The 25,018-nt window shown below is 43.2% G+C and overlaps 1 protein-coding gene across 2 annotated transcripts in view; it reads left to right on the top strand.

Moving 5' to 3' along the window:
- The window catches only part of ALG14 (ALG14 UDP-N-acetylglucosaminyltransferase subunit), a 124,025-nt gene that overhangs the window by 29,643 nt on the left and 69,364 nt on the right, over nt 1-25,018 (top strand). For both annotated transcript variants that reach the window (XM_073593078.1, XM_073593079.1), the window contains exon 3: nt 16,532-16,654. In XM_073593078.1, coding sequence (XP_073449179.1) covers nt 16,532-16,654 — 123 coding nt within the window. The remainder of the gene's footprint in view (nt 1-16,531; nt 16,655-25,018) is intronic.

Here is a 25,018-nt window from a genome sequence, read left to right as displayed (position 1 = left end):
ATTTTGTAGAGCCGATCGTATCCAGGGTCTCCACGAGGACGACAGAGTTCATTGTTGTTGAAGTGCATGAACCGCAAAATCTGCTCGTATCATGCCCTGGCCATGGAAGCAGAGAACACGGGCATATGGTGAATTGGGTCAGTGGACCAATATGACCACATCTCACTCTTTTTGGTTATGCCCATGAGGAGGGAAAGGCCCAGAAAGATCTTTAATTCGGAAACCGTAATTGGTTTCCAATCTCTGGCAAGGGAGGACTGGGGAATAGTGGCGATGTGTTGACCAGCTTACAAATTGCTTTGGTCCACAATAGATCTATAGAGATCTTCGGTGGAAAAACAGCGAATAAAAATCAAGTGACGTAAAATCAACTTTTTTCACATGAATGCCGGGTTGGCCAGTGAATGGGGGAAGTACGGGTGCTGCAGAAGTGGTGGGTTCCCAATTAGAATTGGCGAATGCAGCAGGAAGGGCAGTATGGGCATGACGGGCCTGTGTTCGTCTTCTTGGTGGCAGCGGGACACTACTTGTGCTTGCCATCTCGCCAGCTTGAACTGCACTTATGAGACTCGCCACGTCACCAAGTGTTACTGCAGTGCTTGATGTACGACCAGGGTGTACTAGGCCGCTGGTGCTTGCCAATTCACCAGAAGGAATAGCGGCGCTAGTACTTCTCTGCTCCATACGAGAGCCCTGCGGTTCTTGCACCTCAACAGCAGAAGAAGATGATTGGGGTTTGGTACGCCTGACCTTGGCAGGGACCACAACTCCTTAGTCAGAGCTATCTGTCATGGAGCCGCTGCTGTCTACAGGTTTCTATTCTGAACCTGAATCTGACAGATGAGTGACTTCCTCTTCACTATCTGTCATGCTCAGAAATGTGTCTTCACTAGTGTACCTTCGACTTGCAGTCGAATTTGGGCTCTAAATTTAGTGGTACACTAGTGAGACTCACAGGCAAAAAAAGCTCCTGACTGTTAGTGACTGGATCAAAACGCTACCAAAAAACTGTTAGCGATCGCAGAGATCAGGCCTGACTCTGCGATCACTGCAGTTATGTGTTTAGTGTTTTGTAAGTGACAGTGATCGATTGGTACTGCACTTGGGTGGGATGGGCTGGGCTGGGCGGAGGGGCAAAATGCAGGTGCTAGCAGGTATCTGGGCTGATCCCGCTAACACTGCATTTTTGGGAACCCTAAACTGCTGGGGACGCTAGTAAAGATCTGATCAGATATTGATCCGTTCAGATACTATACCACTAAGGGAGGTGTATGCTGCGTGCGTGGGTGTTAGCGGTACTGGCACTAACCTGATGCTGCCTGGGGCGACGCAGACCTTATCTGACCCTAAAACTTAACTTATATCACTGCTGGGCGATTAGAGGGTTAAACCTTTATTAGGTAATAAACGGCGGGTGCCCTGACACTATAAAAAATAAACTAACCAGCGTCACCTGTAATAGTTATATGGTGATCACTGGTGAAAGGGTTAACTAGGGGGCAATCGGGGTTAAAACCTTTACTAGGTAGTATAGGGGGGTCCCTGACGCTATAAAACGGCAAACCTAAATACTTACCTCCCTAACTAGCGTCACCTGTGACACTAATACAGCGATCAGAAAAACGATCGCTTAGTGACACTGGCGACGGGGAGGATCACGGGGTTAAAACTTTATTAGGGGGGGTACCCTAGACCTAAAGGGGCCTAACACTAACTGCCCTACCGCTTATAACTGTCACAAATTACACCAATGCAATAATCAGTAAAAAAAAAAAAACTGCTATTGGTTTCACTGTGACAGGGGGTACAGGGGGGGGTGATCGGGGGGTGATGGGGGGTGAAAAGTGTGCCTAGAGTGTTCTACTGTATGTGTAGTGTTTGGTGCACTTACTTGGATGTCTTCTCTCCTCGGCGCCGGAACGAAAAGACCGACACGAGAAGAGATGACATCACTTCCTCTGCCGCTGTTTACATTACAGAGGCAGAGGACGCCTGTCATTCGCCAGGAGCGATCGTGAGGGGGTGGCCATGAATCAGTGGCCTCCCCCTCACCCCGGATCGCTCCTGACAAGAATCCGACCGCCGCAGGCACCGGGGGGAGGTCCGATTGGACCCCCCGCGGGCAGGCACGGACGTACAGGTTAGCCCTTATGCCTGCCCGTGCCATTGTGCCGACGTACATGGGCAGTCGGCAACTAGGTAATAACCACATTACTTTCCAGTAGGAAAAAAGGTAACTAGAGCTATTTACGCCAAAATGTGGCAGGTCTACGTTTCTTGCTGTCATTTACAAAATAGGGATGTGAAAGACGTAGTCTAAGTGTTGGAGTTTTTACAAAAAGGTGCAGAGAAAGGTCTTGCAGTTAGCACTCTTAAAGTGCAAGTGGCCGCATTAGGAGTTTATTTGGAGAGATCATTAGCTTCAGAAACTCTGATCATGAGATTTTTCAAGGGCACTTTCCAGATCCAGACCAGTTCCGGTTAAGCACTTTTCAAAATGGGATCTCTCGGTAGTTCTGCAAGCACTCGCAAAGGAACCATTTGAGCCATTACAGACCATATCTCTAAAGAATTTTAACTTTCAAAACTATTTTACTAGTCAAAATTACATTGGCAAGAAGGATTAGTGAACTGCACGCCCTGTCAGTAAAAGAACCCTTTTTGTCCATTTTTGTACTTAAAGTAGATCTGGGGTTTTTGCCAAAAGTGGCAACTTTTTGTAATAGGTCACAGGAGATTATTCTTCCAACCTTTTGTTCTAACCCTTCAGGGGAAAAGGAAGAGCAGTTTCACAACCTAGACGTGAGGCTTACCCTATTACATTACTTGAAAGTAACGGAGGGTTTTAGATCCTCGGATTCATTATTTGTTCTTTTTTCTGAAAAAAAAAACAAGCGTCAAAGAAGCCAATTGCTAGATGGCTTAAGACAGCTATTTCTGTAGCCTATTCTCAGATGGGCCTATCTCCCCCGCCAGGTATTAGAGCCCATTCAACAAGGGCTCAGGCCACTACATGGGCAAAAAGAGCTGGTGCCACCCCAGATAAAATTTGTAAGGCGGCTACGTGGTCAAGTTACTTAACGTCATTACAGACTGGATCTCCTGTCAGCGGGGGATTAGGCTTTTGCCAGCAAAGTTCTGCAGGCTGTGGTCCCTCTCTAGGGGGTAATTCGCTACTATCCTCTCAAGTGAACTGTCCTGAAAGACGTTAAGGGAAAATGCAAGTTAGACTTACCGGTAACTTGTTTTCCAAGAGTCTTTCAGGACAGCAGCATCCAACCCTATTGTATTTTGGCAAGGGGAGGAGTCGCTCTCAAGTGCTGTCCTGAAAGACTCTTGGAAAACAAGTGTAGCGGTACCCTCGTAAGGGCTGCTGATTTGGTTACTAGCATTCGCCAGCAACGCTGCTGCCAACCCCCCATTTAACATTTTAAAGGCAATGAACAGTCAATTTTCTCCGTTTGGTTGCTTTTTTTGTAGGTTACAACTTGGATGGGTGAAAAGGGAAATATGAGATGCCCATGATACAGCACATTCTTGAAATTACTTGTTGTCTTGGCCTTGTATCTTTGTATTTCTGTGCATTAACTTCTTTACTGACTGTTGCTTCTTTACTTTGTGCAAATCCTTTACTGCTTAGTTACTGAGTTGCTAGCTTTACTTCCAAAAGAACAAAAGGAACCACTCTGAGTAATTCCCATTGGTAAACCGGAACAATATTGTCCTATGAGTCAAAGAACCAGAGGTGCACACAGCTTCCCTCTCCAGCTTCTATGAAACGGACAGTCACCCAGTCTTTGAAAGATATCGCCAATGTGCTAACCAGGCCAGAGACGACACGGCATCTCTCCCTGCTGACCTGACACATGGCAATAAACGGACTACTGATTCCAGTCATCTCATCACTAACAATGCTGTGTTCCCCGGCCACAGCATTCTACACTGCTTTGACAAATTTCTCTTCTTCTGCTACTCTGACCTTCTCCAGAACAGTTCTGTGTCCCGGTCACAGAATGCTGCTCTACTTCGTCCGCTTGACTGCTACTTCCTCTGCTTGATCTTCTTTACATCCAAGTCCTGTATTCCCCGGTCACAGCAGCCTGATGCCTCCTTAGAGATGAATATCTTTGTCTTTAGCTCCTTCCCAGCGGTTCCTCCATCCCTCCTCCGTGTCCACCGCATCCCCCACGTGGGGACACGCAGAAAAGCACCTCAAACATCCATTCTGTCTTTGTACTCCACAGAACTCCTGCCTGCAAGCGTGTGACCCCAGCTTATATGAGAGGCCTGCCCCCTGCCAATGCAAGTTAATGATTGGTCAGGGCGCCTCACATGAGCTGCCTGCCACTCAGACCTAAAGTCCAACCTCTCTTCCAGAACTATCCTTCTGAAAGCAGGGGAGGCATCTTTGAGTCAGAGTGCTGGTGGCCACCCCCCCCCCCCCCCCCGCTACACCGATCACTCCCAGTCCCAAATCACAACAACCAGGCCCAGCCTAAAGCATAGGCCTGGCTAACTTTACCTGCACTTGGGCCCTGCAGCTAGAAAAATACTACTCTAGCACCTACCTTTAGGTAGAGGGTGCTACCCAAGTTACCGTAAGTCTAACTTGAATTTTTTTTTTTTGATAAATAGTGTATATATAATGTATATTATTTACTCTGGAGGAAAGCTATAATGTCCACAAATGTGATATATATGTGAAAATGTATCAATCCTGATGTAGTAACAGACTAATTTCTGGAGGCCCTAAAATGGACAGTAGAAATACCCCCCAAATTGCCCCTTTTTGGAAAGTAGACAGTCCAAGGTATTTGGTAGTAGGCATGGCAGGTTTTTGGAAGTTGTAATTTTTTGTCATTTTTTGGGAAACAAAGAAATAAAAAAACAAAAAAACAAAAAATGTTTTTGAGTTTTTATTTATTTATATACTGTAACCAGTGCAGTACAGCGTCATCATATAACTGGGGTGGTGGTGATCAGGGACACTGACTGGTGACCATACAAAAAAAAAAGTTACTTTTTTTTTTTAATAAAAAAAGTGTGTGTATAATAATAAATTATATATAATTATGATTTTTTTTTTTTTGTTTAACACATTGACCAGAGCAATATAATGTTACCATAGTAACATTATACTGCTCTGGGGAAGTGATCAGGATTTATTTTTTTACACCTTGTTTCCTATAGCAATGTATTAATTATTGCTATAAGCAAACATTTTAATGAATGAAACTGATTTCATTCAGTCTGTTTTGCTGTGATTGGTCAAAGCTATTTACATGGTACAGATTGGCTGTGATTGGCCCTGTTTGTACCATGTGATCGAATTGACCAGTCACAGCTAGCACACATTTGTACACATTGGATGGCTTGAAAGGAAGTCATGCATTATGTACAACTGTCATATGACCTGTTGTGATTCAGCGAGCCGATACTCGAATCAGTCATCGGTGGTGTAACATGGCCAGTGACAAATCCCACCGCTGTGCGGCCCTGCAATTGGCGCATCCTGACAGAACGTTATATAACGCCCAGTCAGGATAACGAAACCACTGTCCGACCCTGATTTTGCTATTTGCACACGCCTGTGGAACGATGACAAACTATGGTACATTAAATTATCCAAAGGCGACGCTTTAAAAACCTTTCCAGGTTACCAGTTTCGATTTACACAGGAGGTCTGGAGCTAGAGTTAGTGCTCTCACTCTGATGTTCATGGTGATGCCTCCAATCAGATGCTAAAAGAGGCCAGAACTGCCTCTTTTAATTTTTTACATGTGTGGCACGATTGCTGTTTACGTATGCATGCAGGGCCGACATGTGCGTTTTGTCTTTGTGCACAAGCATAGGGCAATGGGGGCACTTTAAATAAAAACCTTTTTCTTCCCCTTTTTTTTTTTTTTTTTTTTTAATTTGATACTCTCTCTCTTTTAATTTATTTTTTATCAGCTGTATTGCTATGACAAAGGATTAACAACTTCCCTTGTTATAACATGGGCAGTGGCAAGTTCTCTTTACTGAGAGGTCTGGGGTCTGTTAGATCAGTTTGATCTGATGCTTTCACAGGCCGGTAACTGCCTCTTTACATACAGTAGCTGGTGGAACCACTAGTTTTAGTCCTGGGCTCCCCGGTGGGATGGTAGAGCACGGGAAGGCGGTGAGAGGAGCCCCTTCTGCCACCTGTAAAAGCGATCTAGCGACTAATTAGCCGCTAGGATTACTTTTACATTACAGAGCATCGCTAGCCAAAAAAAAAGATATCGGGATGATGCTTGTAGCTGCAGGCATTATCTCGGTATAACCCCATCAACCTGACAACGTACGGGTACATCGCGAAGGCTAACGTTGTTAAATTTCTTGCTGTGTTTTTCCCTTTTTCTTGCTGTGTTTTTCCCTGTGTTTTTCACTTTGATTTCTCTAACCTCTCCCTTTCCCTCCTCACTTCCGTTTGCAAACTGTGGCCACGTGCACTGCTCTATGTACATTACAAATCCCATAGTTAATTTCAGGAGGAAATAAGAGAGGATGGCTACATTTCTACATACAATGAGACCGTGGAGAATGAACATAACCACCTTTTAACAGGAAGTCAGATCACAGCAGCAAAAAAAGGCATTTGGAAGCGTCTGGGAGCAATAGAAGGCTTTCTTATCGTACATTACGGGACACAGAGCCATAGTAGTTACTATGTGGGTTATAGGCCACCTTCAGGTGATGGACACTGGCACACCCTAAGACAGGTGTTGGTCATGAGTAAAGATGTGCTGTGCTGAGCTCCACTGGAGCAATCCTTGCTGGGGCTAGCCATGCAGCCGGATCCATTCAAGGTGTCTTTCTGGGCCGAATTGAATGGTACCCGGGCCTTGTATCCGAAGAAACGAGGTCTTGCCTGTAAACGTTTCTCTTTTAGAGGGCTGGACCCCGGGATCCAGTACTTTTTGGTATTAAGGCCATAAAGTTTTTACTGGCGGTGGTGCTATTACAAGTCCAGGATTGTGGGTTTACCCAAGGATCCCCAGCTCCTGAAAATTTAACGGAACCCACCGTGAAGGGTGAAGATTGGGTCTGTTGGTTTACCACAGAAAACCCTGCGGCGGGAAAGGTAAGTGGAGTTTTCTAAGAAATTTTTCAAATTTTCTTATGAATGTCTCCTTTAATATAGTAAATGTTGTCATGCCTATGTGTCACCACTGGGGGCTGTATAGAGCACTTACAGTCTCATGCTTCTCAGAGAGCCCACGTTGTGTCTACGAAGCAGCAGTTTCTTCTTCCTCCGACCAGCAGCAGACCTCCGGTAAGTCTGGGGGGATTCCCTCTCCCCACCAGACACCCCCCTGTGCTGTTTTGTTCTTCCCCTCTCCTTGAGGAAAGAGCGCAAAAAAAAAAGTGGGTGCGAACGGCACGCCGCTCGGAGGCTTCCAGACCCCCCCCTTCACCATTCCTTCTTCCCTCTCTGTGGATCCCATAGGATCGGAGCCTGAGCTCGCGCGGGAAAAAGCTCTTTTTTTTTAAAAAGGAGGGGAAGGGCCGTAGGCGACGGGGGACGTGTGTGGGGGGGGACTTAGCGAGGTATGTTTTAAAAGGCACCATTTGTGCTATTGCAAGCTGCGGAGGGACACAAGAGCAAAGGTGGCATATAAGAGGTGTAGTGACACGGGCATTCCTTTTGACACATTTACTACTGCATCAGGCTGAGCATTAATAGCAGTGACAGAGCTGGACTATTGCTCAAGCTGTGGATGCATTCCTTCTGGTAGTACCTCTGCTTTGTGCATCGGGCTGTGGTCGGAAGGGGGGTGAAAAACACCTCAAAGGGCTCTAGAAGGACTTCTACAGTCACACAAAGCCTAGATCCATCACAGTAAAGATGGCACCCTTCCCTGAGAGTAATATGGCTGGTCAGAGTGAGCCATCAGGAGGGGCTGGTGTTGCAGCTGCTCTTAACACTGCAGCTCCTGTGTATATTACTAAGGAGGTTTTTTCTTCAACCATTTTAAGCTTGGATCCAAAAATTGATGCTTTAATTGCATCCCAGAGTGGGACTAAGCATAGCAGGTCCCTGTCCATTGCTCAGGACCCTCTTGCTGAGGAACAAGGAGCGAGGGATAACGATTTTAGCTCAAAGGACCAGGAAGAGGCTGATGTCTCCTCTTCTGAAGAAACGGAAGTATCAGGTTCGCAGGAAAGGTTGTTGGTATAGTCTCTCACTGAATTGGTCTGCTCCACATTCTTACTGCCAGTAACGCAGTCAGTCGATGAGCCCACCTCTGGTTTGGGTTCACTAAAGCCTCCCCAATCTGTTCATGCTTTTCCTATCCATTCATGGCTAAGAAAGCTAATGTATTCTGAGTGGGAGCACCCAGATAAACAGTTTTTTCCTCCGAAAAAGTTTTCAATACTTTATCCTATGGAGGAAGAGTTTTTTATAAGAAATTGGGAATTCCAGCAATTGATGCTGCTATATCCTCTGTGAACAAGAAGTTGACTTGTCCAGTAGACAATGCTCATATGCTAAAGGATCCAACAGATAAGAAGTTGGAATTCCTTTTTAAGAACTACGGTATATTTCGCTCACAGGTTCAGTCGTTCAACCTGCGCTGGCAGCGATTGGAGTATCTCAGTCCTTTAAAGAACCAGTTTATAGAGGTACTCAGTTATTCCTGGTCAGCAGGCCCAGGAGTTGGCTGGGATATCAGAAGCGTTGTGTTGTACAGTAGACGCTATGAAAGATTCTATCCTCCAGGCCTCACAGCTCATGCTAGGGCTGGTACATGTGCGTAGAATCCTATGGTTGAAAAATTGGTCAGCCGAAGCGCCATGCAAAAAGCTCTTGGCCAGTTTCCCTTTTTTCATGGTGAACGGTTATTTGGAGACGATCTGGAGAAGTATATACAAAGAATTTCTAATGGGAAAAGTTCCCTTTTACCGGTTAAGAAGAATTTTAATCATTTTCCTTTTAAATGTGCTTCTTCTCCAATGTCAGGGGCATCAGCTTTCAGGCAGTCACGACAGCCTCCACCGTCAGGTTCAAGAGGTAAACCGCAGGGTCATTCCCAGGGTCAAAAGAGGACCTAGGGGAGGAAACCCACAAAACAAAATACTAAAGCCTCCTTATGAAGGGGCGCCCCGCTTGCTCGAGTGGGGGGAAGGCTTCTACAGTTTTCAAGGGTCTGGCAGGAACAATGTCAAGACAGATGGGTGGCTTCCTCAATTTCTCTAGGTTACAAATTAGAGTTCCCGAGAGTTCCCGCCTCCATGTTTTCTCAGGTCAAACGTTCCCAGAGATCCAGTGAAGTCTCTTTTTTTAGCTTTGGATCATCTCTTGTCTCAAAGAGTGATATCGGTGGTCCCCTTGGAAGAGCAAGGATTAGGGTTTTATTCAAACCTTTTCATGGTTCCAAAACCAAACAGGGATGTTAGACCCATTTTAGGTCACAAAGATCTAAACCGGATTTTGAATAGCCGTTCTTTTCGCATGGAGTCAATCCGATCAGTAGTCTCCATCCTACAAGGGGGCGAACTTCTGGCGTCAATCGACATTAAGGATGCTTATCTCCATGTGCCGATTTTCCCCGCTCACCAGAAATTTCTACGCTTTGAGGTAGGAAATCTTAATTTCCAGTTTGTAGCTCTGCCTTTCAGGCAAGCTACTACACCTCAAGTGTTTACAAAGGTCCTGGCTCCTCCTTTAGCCAGGTTAAAAATCCTCCTTAAAACCATCAAGGAGATTCCAGTACTTGGGTCTGATCATAGATACAGTTCAGAAGAAGGTATTTTTGTCCCAGGAAAGAATTGGTTCTTTAAAGGAACTGATTCAGTTGGTCAAAACAAATAAAAATCCTTCAATTCGACTTTGCATGAAGGTATTGGGAAAGATGGTGGCTTCTTTCGAGACCGTTCCTTATGCACAGTTTCACTCAAGACTGCTGCAAAACAGTATCCTGTCAACTTGGAACATGAAGGTCCAAGCTCTCGACTTCCCAATGCATTTATCCCCTAAAGTGCGTCAGAGCCTCAATTGGTGGTTGATATCCAAGAATCTTTAAAAAGGAAAATCCTTTCTACCAGTTACCTAGAAGGTGGTAACAGATGCCAACCTTCTGGGCTGGGGAGCAGTCCTGGAAGAAGCGTCTGTCCAAGGGAAATGGTCCAAATCAGGGATGACCTTACCCATCAATATTCTAGAGATTCGGGCAGCACGGATGGCCCTCGAGGCCTGAATGCTCAGACTACGGAATTGTCCTGTCAGGATCCAATCCGACAATGCCACAGCTGTGGCCTATATCAATCACCAAGGGGGAAAGAGAAGTCGTGCGGCCCAGAGAGAGGTGAATCATATTCTATCTTGGGCAGAAAACAACATTCCTTGCCTATCAGCAATTTTCATTCCAGGGATAGAGAATTGGCAGGCAGACTACTTGAGTCGCCAACAATTGTTCCCGGGAGAATGGTCCCTTCACCCCGACATATTTCTGTCAATATGCCAAAAATGGGGAGTTCCGGACGTGGATCTGTTTGCATCCAGGTTTAACAACAAGATCGACAACTTTGTGTCAAGGACAAGGGATCCGATGGCATACGGAACAGATGCCTTGGTTTTTCTGTGGAATCAGTTTTCACTGATCTATGCATTCCCTCCTGTTCTGCTGCTTCCACTCCTTCTTCTTCGCAGGATCAAGCAAGAAGGGAAGGAGGTGATTCTTGTGGCCCCAGTGTGGCACAGGAGATCTTGGTTTGCCGAGATTATAAAGATGGCGGTAGGGGACCCTTTGACCCTACCACTGTGGCCAGACCTTCTTTTGCAAGGTCTGGTATTCCATCCTACTTTACAAATGCTAAATTTAACGGTTTGGCTATTGAGACCCACATTTTAAAGGACCGTGGGCTGTCAGCTTCAGTAGTTTTACTTTGGTTAATGCTAGGAAGCCGGCCTCCAGAGTCATATACTATAGAGTCTGTTAGGCATATGTCTCCTGGTGTGAATCCAGGGGTTGGTACCCTAGGAAATATGTCATAGGTAGGATCCTGGAATTCCTACAGATGGGATTAGAAATGAAGCTGGCCTTGAGTACTGTCAAAGGCCAGGTGTCGGCCTTATCTGTGTTTTTTCAACGACCTCTTGCTTCACACTCTCTGGTTTGTAACTTTTATTTAGGGGATAACACGGATTAATCCCCCAGTTAGGTCACCCCTCGACCCTTGGGACTTAAATTTAGTCCTGTCGGCTTTACAAAAACAGCCTTATGAGCCAATACGAGATATTCCCTTGGTCCTCTTGACGAGGAAAATAATTTTCTTGGTTGCCATATCTTCTGCAAGAAGAGTATCAGAGTTGGCTGCTCTTTCTTGTAAAGAGCCATATTTGATTATTCATAAGGATAAGGTTGTATTGCGGGCCTCATCCTAATTTCCTACCGAAGGTAGTGTCAGGTTTTCATTTAAACCAGGATAATGTTCTGCCTTCATTTTTTACAGAACCTCATTCTGCGGAAGAAAGGTCACTACATTCTCTTGATGATGTGGTGAGAGCGGTCAAAGTGTATTTAAAAGTGACCGCTCAGATTCGTAAAACGGAGGTTTTATTTGGGTTGTCAGACGGTCCTAAAAGAGGACAGGCAGCGTAGAAACCTACGATTTCTAAATGGATTCGTCTAGTGATTGTTCAAGCTTATGGTTTAAAGAGGAGAATTCCTCCTTTTCATATTAAAGCGCACTCCACCAGGGCTGTTAGTGCTTTTTGGGCAGTGCATCACCAGGCCTCCATGACTCAGATCTGCAAGGCTGCAACTTGGTGTTCAGTCAATACATTTACCAGATTCTATCAAATAGATGTAAAAGGTCATGAGTATATCGCCTCTGGGTGCAGCGTACTGCAGGTTAAAGTATGAGTCCTCTAGTCTCTTAGTGCCCTACTTTTGTTGTGTCTCCCTCCCTTCAGTTGGCATTGCTATGGGACATCCCACATAGTAACTACTATGGCTCTGTGTCCCATGATGTACGATAAGAAAATAAGATTTTTATAACGGCTTACCTGTAAAATCCTTTTCTTTGACGTACATTACGGGACACAGAGGTCCCTCCCTTCTTGGTATACACGTGTATTGCTTTGCTACAAAACTGAGGTACTCCCAGCAGTGGGAGGGGTTATATAGGGAGTGCACTTTTTGTCTTAGGGCGTGTCAGTGTCCATCACCTGAAGGTGGCCTATAACCCACATAGTAATTACTATGGCTCTGTGTCTCGTAATGTACTTCAAAGAAAAGGATTTTACAGGTAAGATGGTAATTACAGGGTAGCTACAGGTAATTAGACTTACCTGTAGCTACCCTGGATATCTCCTAAACCTACACGGTTTAGGAGATATCCCCTGTATTTGCATGTGCCTACATCATCGGCACATGCGCACTGAAGCAACGGCACGTACGTGCCGTTGCTTCACTTAGACTGTGCCATTACTGGCGGCTCTCGCGCACTTGTGCGGGAGTGATGTTATCGCAGCTCCGGCCAGTCACAGTGCAGGAGCCTGCGATACCTGGAAGTAACTCCGGGAGCAATGTCGGCCGCCGGAGCGGTGAACGAGAACCACTGCAGGGGCTTCGATCTCAGGTAAGTAATTCATAATGAGCTAGTATGCTATGCATACTAGCTCATTATGCCTTTGTCTTGCAGGAATACTTTTCGACCAGAGTTTAGTGCCACTTTAACCACTTCCCGACCGGCGCACGCCGATGTACGTCGGCAGAATGGCACGGCTGGGCAAATGGGCATACCTGTAAGTCCCATTTGCATTCCCCGCCGTGCCATTGCGTGCGCGCCAGCCGGGAAATCCGTGAGTCGGGTCGCAGGTCCCGCGGACTCGATTGCCACGGGGATGCCCGCTATCGCCTCACGGAGAGGACGAACGGGGAGATGCTGATGTAAACAAGCATCTCCCCGTTCTGCCTAGTGACAGTCTCACTGATCTCTGCTCCCTGTCATCGGGAGCAGAGATCAGTGACGTGCCACAGCTAGCCCATCCCCCTACAGTTAGAAATCACTCCCTAGTACTGATTTAACCCCTCCCCGCCCCCTAGTGGTTAACCCCTTCATTGCCGGTGTCATTTACACAGGAATCCGTGCATTTTTATAGCACTGATTGCTGTATAAATGACAATGGTCCCAAAAATGTGTCAAAAATGTCCAGTGTGTCCGCCATAATGTCGCCGCCATTACTAATAAAGATCAAAAGGGTTGGAAGCCAGATCCCCAGTCAGGCGACCAAAAATAGGAGCACATTGGACTATTCCAGTACAATAATAGTGGGTAATAATATGAAGCATATAACGGTAATAAAAATTATAATTGTTTTTATTGATGCAAAGGACAAACAATGGTAATAAAATAAAACATAATAAAAGTACAGGTATATCACCAGTGGGATCATTAGTATATACAGTACAACACAAAATGTCAGATATCATATTCCTCGACTGAAAAATTAGTGGTGACAAGGTGGGTGACATGTGAAAGATGACTTGAAGTGAACCTTAGTGCGCAAAGAGTAAAAAGGATTGGGTATGGTGACCAATGAAGTGAAAAAAGAGTACTGAAAAACAGAAAGCAAAATGGTGTTCAGTACTCTTTTTTCACTTCATTGGTCACCATACCCAATCCTTTTTACTCTTTGCACACTAAGGTTCACTTCATGTCATCTTTCACATCTTTCACTAGTCACCCACCTTGTCACCACTAATTTTCCATCATTACCTTCATTGTTTTATGCTTCACTTCCCGTGCGCGGTAATCTAGGTTACTTATTACTTTATAATATTCATCTTATGCTTATTACCCCTGTCATTTTGTTAGTTCCCCCAGGTCGCCGTGGGAGATCATCCTTGGGCGGTGGGGCCGCGCGCCTGGGGTCTGTTGGGACCTGGGTAAGCAGATTCGCCCCTGTTCCCCCCACAACTTTGTACTACCCTGTTGTGAATGTTGATGCTGGAATATAATTGTATTTAGTATGTATTTTGGTAAACTCCATTGTATATTTTCTATTTGTCAGGTTCAGACTGTTTAGTCAGAATAAATCATCTCTAGATTCCCTCCCAATGAAGCGGTTTATGTCCGCGAAACTAGTCGAGGAATATGATATCTGACATTTTGTGTTGTACTGTATATACTAATGATCCCACTGGTGATATACCTGTACTTTTATTATGTTTTATTTTATTACCATTGTTTGTCCTTTGCATCAATAAAAACAATTATAATTTTTATTACCGTTATATGCTTCATATTATTACCCACTATTATTGTACTGGAATAGTCCAATATGCTCCTATTTTTGGTCGCCTGACTGGGGATCTGGCTTCCAACCCTTTTGATTATTGATTTCTGGATGATGGTACATTTATATATGCTACTTTAACATTTCATCACAGAGGCCACTTAACTAATCTATTACTAATAAAAAATAATTATTAATAAAAATGCCATAAAACTATCCCCTATTTTGTAAACGCTATAACTTTTGCGCAAATCAATCAGTAATCGCTTATTGCAATTTTTTTTTTTTTTTTTACCAAAAATATGTAGAAGAATACATATCGGCCTAAACTGAGGGAAAAAAAATGTTTTTTTAATTCTTTTTTGGGGATATTTATTATAGCAAAAAGTAAAAAATAATGCGTTTTTTTCAAAATTGTCGCAATTGTTTGTTTATAGCGCAAAAAATAAAAACCACAGAGGTGATCAAATGCCACCAAAAGAAAGCTCCATTGGTGGGAAAAAAAGGACGTCAATTTTGTTTGGGTGCATCGTCGCACGACCGCGCAATTGTCAGTTAAAGTGAAGCAGTGCCAAATCGCAAAAAGTGCTCTGGTCAGGAAGGAGGTAAATTCTTCCAGGACTGAAGCGGTTAAACCTTTCATAAGCAATGGTGCAGTCTTGTTAGTTTTACCAAGCATTTTGCATCTCTTTCAAATGATGAAAACATTGTCTCACTTCAATTCAAAGGCATTTAGTTTGAGGCTTTTGGAATTTCTCCGCATGTAGGGGGCTATAAAATTCTGTATGCTGTGTATTTTTGGCATCCATTACAGCCTGTGTTTACATAAGTTTTTTTAGCGAAAGTTACAGAAAGAGTGCAATACTGAGATCTTGTGACTTGCTTTTTTGTACTGAATGCATAAAAAATGCACGCGTAAAAAAAAAAAAAAAAAAGTTCTGTAAAATGATCTTTTCACTATGTGCCACTAGGTGGGGTACCTCTGTAAAAAATAAAATACATACTACGTGCAAAAGCTGTTGTTTCCAGTTTTATTTTTGCAAGCTGGTAATATTTAGAAAGCATTAACAATAACACAGTGTACATAAATTAAATATAAATTTTATATAAATAAACTCTCAAGATGAAATATTTCAACATAGACCAAAATAGTAGCTGTTTATAGTGCACTCTTCCTATTTAACTAGTCTATCTTCTGAACAATCTTTGATGCAGAAGACTGTTCTACAAGTATCCATGTTTGCAACAGACAAATATCTGGTACGTGTCTACGGGCGTGAGTGGGAGCACTCGGCAGATATCCCCGATACTGGCCTAGCATAAGGCCTGGTTCAGACCTATGCATTTTTTTAGCTCGTTTTCAGTTTTGCAGAAACACAGTACAGTCCATTTAACATGGTTTCCTATGGATGTAGTTCACATCTGTGCATTTTATGGAAAGGGCAATGTTTTTTTTTTTCTGGTTTTTGGTTCCATAGACTTCAATGGTTTAACTGCTTCAGTAGCGAACCATTTGGCTGGCAAAAGACCAGAGTACTTTTTGCGATTTGGCTCTGCGTCGCTTTAACTGACAATTGCGCGGTCGTGCGATGTGGTAGTTTTTCTGTCCAAAAAGATGAAGACAACCTTTTGTTTATGCATCATCCTGGGTCAGAATCAATTTTCCAGGCTGATGCTTGCCCACTTTTTGTTTTATATGATATCTGCTACAACTAATTTCCAGTAATTATGGTAGCCTACCCTACTCTGTCTTAATGGATTTGACTGTAGAAAGCTGACTTAAAGCCCAGCTGGGGGCAGATAAATAGCCCCTCTGCGAGGGATTGTGCCCACGCCACACGGGTTCAAAGCTCGTTTTGTCAATTGGAAAGGAGAAACGGCCCTGCTTACGATCCTCGGCTCCTTCATCAAGCGGTACATACATTTTTAGTCATATCTACTTAATGAACTTGCATAATCAGTTCCAGCGTTATGACAAGAAAAAAAATTGCTGAGAAATGCAGTGAGCCAACCATATGAGCAAGTAATTGTGTTTCAAAGAGTACACACTACACTTATCACCGCCGGTATTGTTATGGTTATACTAAATCAATATTTCTTATACTGTGGAATGAAATGGGTGATTGTACTATAATTATACAATATTTCACAAAGGTATACTGTAGCAATGCATGTGTTATGTAAATTGATATGAAGGTGGTTTTTTCACTTAAAGAAAACGGCTGTCATCACTTACTTGGTGTGCATTTTGTTTTTGTGCAGTACACCATCCACCGCATTCCCAGGAGCCGAGAAGTCAGACAGTCCTGGAGTTCCTCTGTCGTAACCACCATACAGTCCTTCCTATACTCCTTTCCATTAACTGTCCGTCTGAAGCCAGACTTGGTATGTCATTCATATTTTGCTCTGCTGTGTTGTAATGTAACTACAGTACATCTCTGAAGATGGCTTACATTTAGGCTCCATGTTAAAGCGGGATTCCGACCAGCTAAAAAAAAAATTTAAAGTCAGCAGCTACAAACACTGTAGCTGCTGACTTTAAATAAGTAGACTTACCTGTCCTGGGTGCCCGCGATGTCGGCCGCCCGAGGCCGACCCGTCCCTCGGCTCTCGGGTCCCGGCACCACCATCCTAGGTAAGGGAAACAGGCAGTGGAGCCTTGTGGCTTCACTGCCAGTTTCCTACTGTGCACGCGCGAGCCGCGCGGCACTCTGTGAATGGCCCCGTGGTTTTCTGGGAACACACACAGTTCCCAGAAGGCAACGGGGCCGCTCAGCTAGGAGCAGAAGATGCCGCGAAATTAGGAACAGGCAGATTAGGAAGACTGCCTAGCAACAAGGGTTCAGGTAAGTTTAAAATTTTTTTTTTTTTTTTTTTTTTTTTTTTTTTTTTTAGGATTTTTGGTGAATTTTTTTTTTCAGGGTGGCCCTCCACTTTAACCAAAGCTCATAAACGGCCGTTTTTGGGAGTTTGGGTGTTTTTTTTTAACAGCCCATAAACTCCCCTTTATGTTATCCTATGTGTCCATGCACACATGGACGTTTATCAGCAGTGGAGTTTATGGGCTGTTGTCTGGACACCCTAAAATCGCATTCAGGAGCTGTTTTTCTCACCACAAAATGCTTAAAAACGTTAAACGCTGATAAACGTGAAACGCTCAAAAACGTGGCTCACCACCGTTTTTTACCGTTTTTGATCCATTGAAGGAAAAAAAAATAATTTTCTTTAACAAATAAAAACAGTTAACACACAAAAATGCTAATAAACGCTATTGCAAAAACGTTAAAAAAACTCACTGCAAAGCTGTCGTTTTTATAACGTTATTTTAATGTCCAGTGTGCATGAGGCCTTAGCTTTACTTCTGGTTCTTACTGAAATGTTTGTTTTGAAATGCGCACGTGCCTATACACAACAGCTCCATGTTTTTTTGAGGGTTTTTTTTTCTCTATAGGCCTATATGTACTGCAGTGCCCTACCACTTATCTATGAAGCTTGCAAATCCCTAACATACAGAATATACTGTGGAAAAGTGTTTGTGATGACATCACATCATTGGAGGTATCATCCCTACTACGCCATACCAAAATACATATATTGGGACTTTAAATATACCTCCACTGGTAAAACACAATACAAATTAGTAAAAATTATATAGCTTGATTGTAACAAATTTATCACATACAGATTAATGGACTTTAAAATACCATTGTTACCGTCTAACAATTGGATTTTAATGTCTTTTAACCTGTATGTGATAAATTTGTTACAATCAAGCTATATATTTTTTACTCATTTGTACAGGGGGTCCCCGGGTTACAAACAAGATAGGGACTTTAGGTTTGTTCTTAAGTTGATTCTGTTTGTAAGTTGGAACAGGTACATTTTTTAAGTGTAGCTCCAGCTAAAATATCTATTTTTAAGCTTTTTCCTAGGGAAGGGTTATCACCCCTGTAACATTTGTTTTGATGTCTGTGCCCCTGTTCAGAAGATTTCACCTCACTTTCTGTCCCAATGACAATTGGATTTTGAAAATTTGGGGTTATTAGGGAAACAAGGATTGGTGATAAAGCATCAGTGGAGACACCTTTTTCCCATATTAACTCTTACAGGAGTGAATTTCCCTTCCTAGGGGTAGATTTCATCTCACTTCCTGTTGTCTCCCTCCGTTTGTAAGTAGGAGTCGTTTGTAAGTCGGATGTTTGTAAGTAGTGGACCCCCTGTATTGTGTTTTACCAATGGAGGTATATTTAAAGTCCTAATATATGTATTTTTATTCTTATGAAACTGGAAACTCCTCTTCCCACTGGCAAGCCTCTAAATCTGGCTATATACAGTACGTATCGAAACCGGTCAAATTTCAATCTGTGTGTTCCTCTCTCTGTTCAACCAGAACACACAAAAGTGTGCATCCAGTGTGCCCAGCCCCCCTTATAGACTGACATGTGGGAACATGGGTTCCTGCTTTTTCAGAAGAGCAGTAATGAATTGCACAGGGGTTCTCCTTTAAATCATACAGTTTGCACAAAGGTGTTATTTTATTCTTTTATTAAGAAATGGAAAATAGCTTTTTTTTTTTTTCTCCGTTTAAATTTTACTGGCCATAGTAGGGATCTTCTTCAAGTTATCCATAACATTTCATTATAATGATGGCTCAACAATGGCAATAGATCTAGATCAACAGATAAACATAGCAAATGTTAATTTAGCAACCACAACTGCTAATTGATTATTTTTAAACCCCTTCCTTGGTTAAAGCAAAAGTAAACTAGGAGCTGTGCATTAACCACTTCAGCCTCGTAAGGATTTACCCCCTTCCTGACCAGAGCACTTTTTGCGATTCAGCACTGCGTCGCCTTAACTGACAATTGCGCGGTCGTGCGACGTTGTACCAAAACAAAATTGATGTCCTTTTTTTCCCACAAATAGAGCTTTCTTTTGGTGGTATTTGATCGCCTCTGCGGTTTTTATCTTTTGCGCTATACACAAAAAAAGAGCGTCAATTTTAAAAAAAAGCGCAATATTTTTTACTTTTTGCTAATAAATAATATCCCCCAAAAATATATAAAAAAAATATTTTTTTTCCTCACTTTAGGCCGATATGTGTTGTTCTACATATTTTTGGTAAAAAAAATTTGCAATAAGCGTATATTGATTGGTTTGCGCAAAATGTACAGCTTCTACAAAATAGACGATAGTTTTATGGCATTTTTTTTATGTTTAATTTTTTTTTTTATTAGTATTTATTTATTTTTTTTTTTATCAGGACTGCGACATTATGGCGGACAGATCGGACACTTTTGAAACTATTTTGAGACCATTGTCATTTATACAGCGATCAGTGCTATAAAAATACATTGATTACTGTGTAAATGACACTGGCAGTGAAGGGGTTAACCACTAGGGGCCAGTGAAGGGGTTAAGTGTGTCCTAGGGAGTGAGTCTAACAGAGTATTGGTAACTGTAAGCGCAAACACACAAGTCCATATATATAACAGGAGATATAAAGGGCTGAGCAACTTAGTCCATAGGGGACAGGCTGGAAGTTCAAGGGTTAAGTGGTAACCGGTAATGTAATGGTTAAAGTAGGCTGGTAGGCTAGGCGGCTGCTGTCCTCAGAGAGCTGGCTCTGTGATGGATGAGAGAGGGGTAGAGAAGGAAGCGCCACCTGAGTGTAGTATTAACAAATGATGTTTAATGACACCAGGTAAAAACACACTTACAGGATAAAAACATATAAAAGGCTCATCTGTATAGGTATGTGGTCCTCGGTGTTCCCTCTGATCCTGTGGTGGTGACGCTGCAGGGATGCTGGGCTGCAGAAGGGGGATTACCAGCCGGGAGCTCCTTCTGTGGCCATCAGGAAGAGACTAGGGGCCGGCGTGGAGCGCACGTGGAGCGTGCATGACGTCACAGGTCGTCCATCTGCTTCTGGTTTCGGTATCCAGGGGAGGGATCGTCCAGGGAGGAGGGCTAGCAGGGAGGTGTTTTTACCTGGTGTCATTAAACATCATTTGTTAATACTACACTCAGGTGGTGCTTCCTACTCTACCCCTCTCTAGGGACTGAGTCTAACACTGGGGGGGAGGGGCTACACCTCACATGACAGAGAGCAGTGATCTCTGTCCTGTCACTAGGCAGAACGGGGAACCCATCCCTGTTCTACCTCTCCGTGACACAATTGCGGGCACCCGGCGGACATAGAGTCCGCGGGCACGCACGCTCGCAGCACCGCTTCTTAAAGGGGACGTACCTGTATGCCCTTTTGCCCACAAGTGCCATTCTGCCGACGGCGTGCGCTGGTCGGGAAGCAATTAATATGCATGGCATACCTAAAGTAACCTCAGGGCGTATTGTTATATGGATCTTCCATTTTATACATAACTGGATCCTTGATTTTTATTAGAGATGGTAGTCTAGGGAAAGCAGCATCATGGCTCATCTTTTCAAATTTATTGGCTGCTTGAGTGCTATTATAACTGCAGACTAAAGCTGGCCATACATTATATAATTTTCTTATTCGATTTACTTTCAACTATGTAGTACAAATGCCTGCCTGATTGCATACAAATTGAAAAGTATTTAGGTTTGACCTATTATTATTATATGGTCTTGGTACATCTAAAGGAAAATTGTATAATGTATGGCCAGCCTTAAGCTTGGTGGACATAAATGGCCTGATTTTGCCACTTAGGTTGACAGTCTAGTGTGGTGCATAGGCAAGGACAGTTTAGGGCTACCATATAAGATGTTAGTGAGCACTTCTGACATTGTAAACAATCATTATCAACCATTTTACAACATGATGATTGATAAGAAAATTTTTACTGCATGTGTATCATTGCTGTCTAAAATATGAGTGGGTCTGCAGCCTTCAGGACATTCTACGTGCTTACATTCTTATGTTTCTCAGCATAAATTCATCAGTATTTCAGTTTCTATTTCCACTTTTGCAGTCAAATTTGGGAACCCCCCTCTACATGTTTTTATGTGTTTCCATTCATGCAGCGTACCCAAAACACAGTGGCTTAGTGGTGCCTTGTCATCATTTTGAATACCAACCCATGACACTGCCTGCATAAAGTTTGTATGTTCTGTGCTTGCATGGGTTTCCTCCAGGTGCCCATGTTTCCTCCCATGCTCTAAAGTCGAAGACGTGCTGGTAGGTTAACCACTTGCCGACCATCCGCTGCAGTTGTACTGCGGCAGAATGGCATGGCTGGGCGAAACAAAGTTATGTAACGTCGCTTCGCCCTGTGGCCACTAGGCGGCGCTTGCACCCTCCTCGCCACGGAGCTGATGTGAGTGCCCGTCTGTTGCGATCACCGCTGGGCTCCCGCAATCACTCGGGGCACACAGAGAACCAGGATCTGTGTGTGTAAACACACAGTTTCCGGTTCTCTGAGGGGAGAAATGACAGATCGTCTGTTCATACAGAGTATGAACAGCGATCTATCTCTTTCCCTACACAGTCCCCTCCCCCCTTAGAACACACAATAGGGAACACATTAACCCTTTGATTGCCCCCCTAGTGGTTAACCCCTTCCCTGCCAGTGACATTTTTACAATAATCAATGTTTTTTTATAACACTGATCGCTGTAAAAATGCCAATGGTCCCAAAAATTTGTCAAAATTGTCCGACGTGTCCGCCATGTCGCAGTCCCGATAAAAATCGCAGATCGCCGCCATTACAAATTAATAATAAAAATGTCATAAAACTATGCCCTATTTACTTTTGCGCAAATCAATCAATATATGCTTATTGCGATCTTTTTTTTTTTTTTTACCAAAAATATGTAGAAGAGTACATATCGGCTTAAACTGAGGAAAAAAATTGTTTTTTTATATATTTTTTGGGGGGTATTTATTATAGCAAAAAGTAAAAAATAATGCGTTTTTTTTTTTTTTCAAAATTGACGCTCTTTTTTTGTTTATAGCGCAAAAAATAAAAACCGCAGAGGCGATCAAATACCACCAAAAGAAAGGTCTATTTGTGGGAAAAAAGGACGTCAATTTTGTTTGGGTGCAAAGTCGCTTGACCGCAATTGTCTGTTAAAGCAACGCAGTGCTGAATCGCAAAAAGTGCTCTGGTCAGGAAGGGGGTAAAATTTTCTGGGGCTGAAGCGGTTAAAAGAGAAGTATGGCCAAAGCTTTTTTGGCCATACTTCTCTTCTGGGTCCCAGGAGTGCATTTTACTCTTCAGCTGACGTCAGAGTCATTCCAGGCTCTGGAAGGTTCCCCCCCCCCCGAACATATCGTTGGGATCCACCCAGCTGCCAGATTGACAGCTCTCAGTGCGCAGCTGTGCATGCCCCATCTACAGCTCGGTGCTCCAGTTAGCACTGGAGGGGCAAGACAGAGCAGTGACTGACAGTCTCCCCTCTTTGCTCCAAGCTGACCAAGAACTGAGCAATCCGCAGTCATATGATTGCTCAGTTCTCGGTCTTAGAGCCAACGTGGGGCTGCAGCATAGAAGTGAATATGTATGTGTGTTGGTTTTAATTGCCATATTTCTCATTTAATTGGCTGCTGTCTAAATTGGCCTTAGTATGTCTATGTATGCATGTGAGGTAGGGATTGTAAGCTCCATGAGGGCAGAGGGAATGATGTGAAAGGGATTGAGATCTATCTGTCTATCTCTACATACCGCTGTTAAAATTTCAGGTTTTTGTGATATAAAAAAATGAGACAAAGATCAATCATTTTAGAACTTCTTCCACATTTAATGTGACCTATAACTGTACAACTCAGTTGAACAACTAACTGAAATCTTTTAGGTGGAGGGAAGTAAAAATAAAAAAAAAAATACAATTAATATGGTTGCATAAGTGTGCACACTTTTAAACTAATACTTTGTTGAAGCACCTTTTGATTTTATTACAGCACTGTCTTTTTGAGTCTATCAGCATGGCACATATTGACTTGGCAATATTTGCCCACTCTTCTTTGCAAAAACACTCCAAATCTGTCAGATTGCGAGGGCATCTTCTGTGCACAGCCCTCTTCAGATCACCCCACAGATTTTCAATAGGGTTCAGATCTGGGTTCTGGCTGGGCCATTCTAAAACTTTAATCTTCTTCTGGTGAAGCCATTCCTTTGTGGATTTGGATGTATGCTTTGTGTCGTTGTCATGCTGAAAGATGAAGTTCCTCTTCATGTTCAGCTTTCTAGCGGAAGCCTGAAGGTTTTGTGCCAATATTGACCTGTATTTGGAACTGTTCATAATTCCCTCTACCTTGACTTAGGCCCCTGTTTCAGCTGAAGAAAAACAGCCCCAAAGCATGATGCTGCCACCACCATGCTTTACTGTTGGTATGGTGTTCTCTTGGTGATGTGCAGTGTTTTTGCACCAAACATATCTTTTGGAATTATGGCCAAAAAGTTCAACCTTGGTTTCATCAAACCATAACACATTTTCCCACATGCTTTTGGGAGACTTCAGATGTGTTTTTGCAAAATTTAGCCAGGCTTGGATGTTTTCCTTCCTCTTGCCACTCTACCCCATAGCCCAGACATATGAAGAATACAGGAGATTGTTGTCACATGTACCATACAGCCACTACTTGCCAGATATTCCTTCAGCTCCTTTAATGTTGCTGTAGGCCTCTTGGCAGTCTCCCTGTTCAGTTTTCTTCTTCATCAATTTTGGAGGGACGTCCAGTTCTTGGTAATGTCACAGTTGTGCAATATTTTTTCCACTTAATGATGACTTGTCTTCACTGTGTTCCATGGTATATCTAACACCTTGGAAATTCTTTTGTACCCTTCTCCTGACTTATACCTTTTACCAATGAGATTCCTCTGATGCGTTGGAAGCTGTCTGCGGACCATGGTTTTTGCTGTAGGATATGACTAAGAAAATGTCAGAAAAGACCTACTAGAACAGCTGAACTTTATTTGGGGTTAATCATCGGCACTTTAAATGATGGCAGGTGTGTACTGACTCCTATTTAACACGAGTTTTGAATGTGATTGCTTAATTCTGAACACAGCTACATCCCCAGTTACAAGAGGGTAAGCACACTAATGCAACCACATTATTTTAGTTTTTTGATTTTTAGTTTGATTTCAGTTTATTTTTCAACTGAGTTGTACAGTTTATATCCACTGTATGTATGTGTATTATATATATCTATCACAATGTAAATTATTTGGTGCTATATAAATACCCTGTAATAAATACAGGTTTTAAAATATATTTCTTGCCCTTCTAATATTTTTTTTTTTTTTTTTTTTGGAGCTGGTTTATACCTATGGCTCTATAGACAGCTTATAAGCTATTCTGAACAACTTGAAAGTGCAGCTAGAGGGACAGAATTGGGGAAAGTGATATAACATGCAATGTACAACCCAAGCTTTGAAGAGGAAGTAAATTCCGTGGGTTCCCCCCCCCCCCCCTTTTTCTTCCCTGCAAAGTAAAGGCATAATGTGTTAATGTGCTAGTATGCGATGCATACTATGTGACACTTACCTGCAAATGAAGCCCGTGTCGTCTGCGTAGCAGTCTGCATCCATCTTCGCCTGTCTTTCTTCCGGGGGCGCGGACTCTGGCTCTGGGACTGGCCGGAGTCGCGTGACATCACTCCCGCGCATGTGTGCGGGAGCCGCCGGTCACGGCACACGCTCCTGAAGAAACTGCACGGGCGGCCATTCCTTCAGAGTGCATGTGCCGATGACCTCACCGCCGCAGTATACAGTAAATAGAGATATTTACAGTACCTATAGGTAAGCCTAGAATATGGCTTGCCTA

Source organism: Aquarana catesbeiana, linkage group LG07 (assembly GCF_042186555.1).
Source record: "Aquarana catesbeiana isolate 2022-GZ linkage group LG07, ASM4218655v1, whole genome shotgun sequence".
Taxonomy (NCBI): domain Eukaryota; kingdom Metazoa; phylum Chordata; class Amphibia; order Anura; family Ranidae; genus Aquarana; species Aquarana catesbeiana.
Note: the sequence above shows the minus strand (reverse complement) of the source record. Positions and strands in the feature narration are given on the sequence as shown.